The sequence below is a fragment of the Sus scrofa genome, unplaced genomic scaffold (assembly GCF_000003025.6).
Source record: "Sus scrofa isolate TJ Tabasco breed Duroc unplaced genomic scaffold, Sscrofa11.1 Contig903, whole genome shotgun sequence".
Classification (NCBI taxonomy): Eukaryota; Metazoa; Chordata; class Mammalia; order Artiodactyla; family Suidae; genus Sus; species Sus scrofa.
This window is the reverse complement of record NW_018085343.1, coordinates 53382-61183: the sequence shown is the minus strand read 5'-3', so window position 1 is coordinate 61183 and position 7802 is coordinate 53382. Positions and strand designations below refer to the sequence as shown.

At 56.3% G+C, this 7802-nt stretch overlaps 1 protein-coding gene across 1 annotated transcript in view; it reads right to left on the bottom strand.

The window, feature by feature from the left end:
- Positions 1-533: 533 nt before the first annotated feature.
- LOC110259135 (diacylglycerol O-acyltransferase 2-like) overlaps positions 534-7802 on the bottom strand; it is a 34031-nt gene continuing 26762 nt past the window's right edge. The window contains 7 exon segments of the mRNA XM_021082452.1: positions 534-862; positions 3092-3124; positions 3127-3293; positions 4096-4270; positions 4843-4863; positions 4866-4991; positions 4994-5045. Of these exon segments, the coding sequence (XP_020938111.1) occupies positions 708-862; positions 3092-3124; positions 3127-3293; positions 4096-4270; positions 4843-4863; positions 4866-4991; positions 4994-5045 (729 nt within the window). The 3' untranslated portion in view covers positions 534-707.

Below are 7802 nucleotides of genomic sequence, written 5' to 3'. Positions count from 1 at the left end.
AGGTGGTTGCTCTGGACAGCCCTGTTCCCCAGCGCGGGCTCGCTGCCCCTCCATCCCGCTCTGGAGGCCAGTCCAGGCTCAGATTTGAAAGACTGGACGTGTGGGGGCTGGCAGAGAGGAGATCGAAGCTGGAATATTCCAGATGCTCCTCCCTGCGCTCCTCAGACACCTGTGCCCCCTGAGCCTTCCCCTTGGCAAGAGGGACTAGTCATGCCATCCGGTGTGGGCAGCTGGGAATAGAGGTGTGTGTATGACAAGTGGCTTCTGCCCCTCACCCCCCAGGGGGCAAAGGGCAAATGATCTCATTGGCCTGAGTCCCTTAAGCCTGTCCTTCCCCAGGACGTGGGCTGGGGGTAGGGGGTTGTGTGGGTTTTGTTTGTTTTTGAGGATGCAGTTTTCTCTGTACTCCTGGGAAGGGGAGGAGGGGGGTTGGCTGAGAAACCACAAAGGCCCAGCTGTGTCAGCCGCCACCCAGAAAAGGACCAATGTGAAGAAAGAGTGACTTTGTCCTTCTTAAAAAAGACCTAACATGGTAATGGTTTAACAAAATTATTATAATTTCTTTTAAATAACCCACAGACACCCAGGACGCTTCCAAATTTACAGCACAAAAAGCACTCGAGATCTTGGTAGAAAATGATTTGCAGCCGATTCCTCCCAGAAGCTGGCCCCTGCGGACGGACAGATGGGCGGACGGACGGACGGGCTCAGTTCACCTCCAGGACCTCGGTCTCCGGGAGGCCGAACTTGGTCTTGTGCTGGTTGAAGAGCTTCACCAGCGCCTCCGTGTACATGGCATGGTAGAGGTCAATGTCCTGCTGGGTCGGGTGCTCCAGCTTCGGGATGGTGATGGGTTCACCCACTGCAGAGACGGGGCAGAGGACTCGAGTCAGTGCCGTCGGCCCGCCCTGCCCGGGCATCCACTGTGTGGCTGATGGCAGCGACCCTGCGCTAGGTGCCAACCGCGTGCCAGGAACTGGGCTGGGTGTGCTCCATCTGGGCTTGTCCCTTTTACAGATGAGAAGCCCAGGTGGACGGGAAGGGACCCGCCCAAGGTCACATACCCACTTAAGCAGCAGCGGGGAGCAGGTCACGGCTCTGCTTTGGCCCTGCTCTGGGCGAGGGACCCCGCCTCTCTGAACCTCAGTGTCCTCAACCTACCACATGGAGACCCTCCTCCGAGGGCTTTGCTGAGGGGTCTGTGAAAGAACGGGACATGCCTGGAGCAGTGTGCTAAGGGCAGGAGAAAGAGGAGACGAGGGCGCATAAATCCGCGGGTAATTTCATTTTCCTGTCTTCTTCTTTTTTTTCATTTTCTTATCTTGCTTGCTCTCCACACCCAGCTCATCCCTAAGTCCCATCAATACTGCTTCTGAAATTTCTCCCAAGTTCACGCACGTCTCTTCCATCTCCACTGCCATTCCCTTGGCCCAAGCCACCGGCCACCGCAAAAGACTCTGGACTGATCTTGTGGCTTCCATTTGCCCCTTCTAACCCATTTTCTTTTCCTTTCCCCTGCGGCCTATGGCGCTCCCAGGCCAGGGATCAGATCCGAGCTGCAGTTGTGACCTACGCCACGGCTATAGCAATGCTGGATCCTTTAACCCACTGTGCCGGGCCGGGGATCAAACTGCGTCCTGGTGCCGCAATGGGAATTCCTTTTTTTTTTTTTTTTTTTTTTTTTGGCTGTGCTCTCGGCATGCAGAAGTTCCTGAGTCAGAGATCAAACCCACACCATAGCATGACAGTGCCAAATCCTTAACCCACCAGGCCACCAGGGAACTCCAAATCCATTTTCTATTCAGCAGCCCCAGGGATCACTCTAAAATGTAGCCTGGGAGTTCCCGTGTGGTGCAGCAGAAATGAATCTGACTAGGAACCACGAGATTGTGGGTTCGATCCCTGGCCTCGCTCAGTGGGTTAAGGATCCGGCATTGCCATGAGCTGTGGTGTAGGTCACAGACACGGCTCGGATCTGACATTGCTGTGGCTGTGGCGTAGGCCGGCAGCAACAGCTCCGATTGGACTCCCAGCCTGGGAACCTCCACACGCCGTAGGTGCGGCCCTAAGAAGCAAATAAAAATAAAATAAAAATAAATAAAAATAAAATAAATAAATAAATAAAATGTAAGCCTGAATCTCCCCTCCCGCAAGCCCTCAGATCGTTTTGCATCCTTAAGGCGAAGAACAAACTCCTTCACACTGTCCACCAAACCGTGTCCCTCTCCAGCCACCCTGCTGCCCCACTGATGTTAGACCTGGGGTGGATTTGTGTACAGCGAGAGTCAAAGGGGAGTCTGGGTCACGTGACCTCAAAGGCAGGATGTTGATCTCTCTGGAAAAACTACACAGCAAAACATCTGGCCCTGAAAATAACTCCAAGTATCTCTCTGAGCTTTGGCCCAGAGTCCACGGTGTGCGGCCTCCAGGCGCTTGTGTGATCTCTGGCTTGTGAACCATTAACAGACAGACAGACACAGGCACACACACACACACACACACACACACACACCCACCCCTACAACAGATCATTCCTTGGGATCCTCTAAATTGTCTCATATGGACCGAAAACAACACGGCAGAGGGCAAAAAGCAGAGTTTTTGGCTCCGCATCTCACAGGCTTCTGTTCTCGTCCTAGATTTGCTTCTGCTCCTTAAACATCTATGCAGTCCTGCTGGGGGAACTTCGTTCAGGCTATTGTTTCGGACGAAATCTCGCTTCCTCCCACTTGTGCTGGATAAGTCCTGTTTGGCTATCCGTGTAAGCGCGCCCTCCTCGCTGGGGTCCCCCACGGCCTTTCAGAGCCCCCACACGTCCTCCTCACACCCCCTGCGGCCCTGGGCTGTCACAGGGTCTTCCTGAGAGACTCTGCGAACACGGACCTGCCTCGTCCTGCTTCTCATCTGGCACAGCCCAGCTCCTGGTCTCGGGACCCCCCCCCCCCCACCAATCGGTCCCCCCCGGCGAACACGTCCTCGGGACTTAGAGCACGGACCTCAGAGCCAGGGGTGTGGATGTGAACTCTCGCTCTGCCGCTAAACTCGCTTGCACCCTAGTTCAGGGTCTGTGGCGGGTGGTGGGGGGACTCACCGACAGTGGTGATGGGCTTGGAGTAGGGCATGAGCCCCAGGTGTCAGAGGAGAAGAGGCCTCGGCCGTGGAAGATGCAGGGGGCGAAGCCAATGTACTTCTGGAACTTCTTCTGGACCCATCGGCCCCAGGAGCCCTCCTCAAAGATCACCTGCTGGTACACCTCGTTCTCCCCGAAGGAGTAGGTGGGAACCAGGTCGGCTCTGGAAGGGAGAGGCCGGGCTCTGTTGTGGCCCACTCCCCGGCTTCAGCTGCTCCTGGCAGCACGGAGGCCCCAGACACTGGCCAAACTCCCCGGGAGACCCCAAACCACATGTCCCTCACTGCCAGATGGGGACAGGCCTCTGCCCCCTGTCTGTGACCGGAGAGCATGTTGGAGCTTTACAATGTAGCCCTGAGGGGGCCCCTGGCCTCACTTGGTTATCTCGAGTGATGGGGGTGGGGGGGAATGGCATCCTTGCAGGATTTGCAGGAAAATTAAAAGGGGCCCTAGAAGTAACTGTGCTTTGTCCAATGAAATGTGCCAACCAGGAGGCTACACAGAATGTGCCTCTGGATTTCTAGAAAAAAGGTCACAGAAATCCAAGCTGCTCAGCTCCTGCCTGTCCTCAGGGTCACCCCCTCCAGGAAGCCTTCCCTGGTATCTCCAGCCATCCAGCCTCCTTCTTGGCCTTCTGCTCTCTCGGCAGCATGATACACTTTGGCCCTGGAGCCCAGGCCTGCATCCGGGCCTGGCTCTTAGCCCGCCCGCAAGGGCCCACAAGACACAGGCTGCATCTTTGCCGGCTCAGCTGCCCAGCCTACACTTGGGCAACTCGCGGGTACCTCTGGGCTCCAACTTCCCCTTTCCCACAGGATGTCGGAAATCTCTTCTCGGCCTGCCTGGGGCCGGGGGCCTGGGGTCTGGGGCCTGCCTCCAGGAGACAAGGAGCTGCCGCCCTGGCCTGCGCGGAGCTCAGGTTGGAGGGTCTGGGCGCCGCATGCGCGGGGCATGGGGGCACTCACCCGTGGCGCAGGGCCAGTTTCACGAAACCCTTGCGGTTGCGCAGGGTGACTGCGTTCTTGCCGGGCATGGAGCTCAGGGACTCGGCTGCACCACCCACCACGATGATGATGGCATTGCCACTCCCATTCTTTGAAAGCAGGTAGTCTATGGTGTCCCGGTTCACAGGGCAGATGCCTGGAGGGGAGAGAGAGGGCGATAGCCTCAGGGCTGCACGCACTAGCGCAGGCTGCTGTGCTCCCCCCACCCCCACACACTGTCAAGTCTACTCAGAGCCCTAGACTTGGGGCCCAGACCCAACCCAGCCACTTAGAGGTCTGGCCCGAGCAAGCCAGTCCTTTCCCGGAGCCTCAGTTTACTTCTCTGTGAAATGGGGACAATGACACATGGTTGCTGAGGGAACGCATGCATTCGGCAAACACCCCCTGAGGTCCTAACTCCGCCAGGCAGGGGAATCCCAGTGAGTCGGGCTGATGGGGACCACAGGGGGTTGGAAAGTGGGAAACCGGACCAAATGATCGGACTGTGGGCAGGGCAACACGGAGACTGGGGATGCCCAGAAGTGGGCTTGGAGAAGGCTTCCTAGGGAAGATGCCATCCTAGTTGAATCCCACAGAGCCCCCGATCCTGCTCAGCCATGACCCCCTGTGCCTGCGGCAGTCCGCATCTCCCAACACGGGACCAGCCACCGGGGCGCGGAGGGTTGGCTTCCCGGCGAATGGAGAGGCCCGGGTAGCGGGGGTTCTCACCTCCAGACATCAGGTACTCCGCAGCACGGGCATCCGGAAGTTGCCGGCCAGCGTAGCCAGGTAGGGCTTTATGCCAGGGAACTTCTTGCTCACTTCGGTGGCCTCCGTGCTGAAGTTGCAGAAGGCCCCCAGGCCCATGATGCCGTGGGGTGGTACCCAAAGATGTAGTTCCGGGTGGTGAGCAGGTTGTGTGTCTTCACCAGCTGCAGGGAGACCTTGGGTCAGAGGAAACCGGCCAGGAGAGGGGCACTGGGGCACACCCAGGGTAGGGAGGGACTGGGCTGCCCTCTCCCTGGGACCTTCTGCCCGAGCACTGCAGTGACTCTCCCACCCTGACCTGAGACGCTCATCAACGCGGCCACGGTGCCAGATCCTTGGCGGTCGCTACTTGGACTGCGAACCTCTGGGAAGCAGATGGGAAACTTTCTCCCTCGTTCCCCTTATTTCTTCAGCCCAAACACAACAGGTCTTTTTTTTTTTTTTTCCTAGCACGTGTAGGTTCCCAGGGGTTGAATTGGAGCTACAGCTGCTGGCCACAGCCACAGCCACAGCGACTTGGGATCTGAGCCGCGTCTGTGACCTACATCACAGCTCATAGCAATGCTGGACCCTTAACCCACCAAGCAAGGCCAGGGATCGAACCTGTGTCCCCAAGGATGCTAGTCAGATTTGTTACCCCCAAGCCACGACGGGAACTCCCCAGGACCTCAAATTGTACTCCCCCAGCCTCCTGCATTCCCTGCTCTAGGCTGGCCCCATACCCTCCCCACAGTCAGCATGATTGCTCTAAAACCCCAGTGCAAACGCTGTCACTCTCGGATAAAGAGGGATGTCTGGCTTCCATCGGGGGTAAAGTCCAGGTCCCTTATTTTGGCAAGAGAAGGGACAGTGGAGCCAGCCTGAATGGAAACTTCCTTCCAGGCAGCTCAGGCTCTGAGGCAGGAAGGACAAGGACAAGCCACAGCCCTGGTGCCAGCCACAGTGGGGGCAGGGGAGGTCAGCTGTGCAGCTGGGGCAGCTGACCAGTGGTGCTATCAACAAAGCTATCCCGGGATGCTCTAAAGGATGATTGGCTTTCTCGGGGCCCACCCCCTGCCCGGGGCGGGCGGCTTGGAGGGCGGAGGGGACGGTGCAAGGTTTCTGTAAGTCCTGAGCCATAAGGGGCACCTGCCCAGCGTCCTAGGGAACAGTCGGGGTGGAGGGGACTAAGAGGGTTGGAATTATAATAATAACTCATTATCATTATAACGAATAATCAGAGATGTTTTTAAATACAGGAAAGTCAGAAGAAAAGCAAAGGCACCTGTTGCTCCTCCAGCCAGAAAAACCTTTCTGACGTGTGGAGGTTTGTTCCCTACTCAAATAGACATGTTTTATTTTTTATTTTTTTTGGGGGGGGGTGTGCCCGTGGCATGCATAAGTTCTCGGGCCTGGGATTGAACCTGAGCCACAGTAGTGACGACGCTGAATCCTTAACCACTAGACCACCAGGGAGCTCCCAACACATGTTCTCTTGTAAAAACCACAGGCCTGAGGTCCTATGGTTGATATGATTTTTATATAATTACCTCCCGAGCATACCATAGCTGTTCTTCTGTATCAAAATCCCTCAGGAACGTGTCTGCTCACGCCTATGCCACATGGAACTGTAATCAAACCCTGACTGCTGGGCCTTCCAAAAGCTTCCAAAATTTCCCTCGGAAATAACACTTCCACAAATACCTTATTTTTGTCCTCCTGTCTACTTGTTTTCTTTCTTTTTTTAAAGTGTTTTGTTTTTTTTTTTTTTCCATGATAGCTGGTGCTTGTTTTCTTGAGACAAAGTTCCAGAAATACAATTCCAGGGTCAAAGGGTATGACCGTTTTGGTCTGGTGGGCCGCCCTGCCTCTGGAGAGGCGGCACTGATGACATCCCACCTGCAGGGCTTCTGTGTGCCCACCGCCCCACATTGGTGCCAGCTGCAAGCAGAGCCCCCAGCTGGCGGCGGCACAGTGTCAGGGAGCCTGGATTTTCTGTGACTCTAGATTTGAGAACCTTGCTCCCAGCTGAGGGAAGGGGCCGGGTGCTGGTAGCTGGCCTCGGGGAAGCTGAAATCTGAATCTTCAGGTGATGAAGTCCAGAAGGGAATGGAAGTGGGGGCGGCTGGCCCCGCTCCCAGCTCTGCACCTGCCAGCGTGGCGCAAGCAAGAGCCCTGAGTTATAGCCCAGGGCTCAGGATGTCAGTTTTCTTTCTCCCTCTTTGCCTTGGGCGAGTAGATTAAAGCTGCTCAAAACCCCCACCCATCTTTAGCTGCCCAATCCATCAGCAGGGAACAGCAGCAGCTGAATCCCTGGCTGGTGGGGTGGAGGGTGGGGGCAGCCAGGTTTGTTTTTTTGTTTGTTTGTTTGTTTTGTCTTTTGTGTTTTTTGGTTTTTGCCTTTTGTGTTTTTAGGGCTGCACCTGCAGCATATGGAGGTTCCCAGGCTAGGGGTCGAATTGGAGCTGTAGCTGCTGGCCTACACCACAGCTACAGCAACACAAGATCTGAGCCACGTCTATGACCTACACCACAGCTCAAGGCAATGCCGGATCCTTAACCCACTGAGCAAGGCCAGGGATTGAACCCGCATCCTCATGGATGCTAGTCAGGTTCATTAACCACTGAGCCACGATGGAAACTCCAGCCAGGGGGTCTTAAAGGGAGCCCAGCTTTTATATGAGCTATGCAGGGTGGTGGGTGGGAGGTCTTCTGCCCACCACATGAGTGCTTGGGGAAGCCAGGATTAGAAAGCCCCGGCACCAGGTTCCCTGGAGGAGGAAGGCGCTGGGGGAGGAGCTGAGGCAGCCAGCACCGTGCTGGAGACATGCTCTTCCGCTGATGGCTGGGCCAGAGAGCCCAGGGCACAGAATGGACTGGAAGAGCCCTGATCTGGGCCATTCCTTTGCTTGCAAGGTAGAGACTGGCCTAGAGAAAGGAGT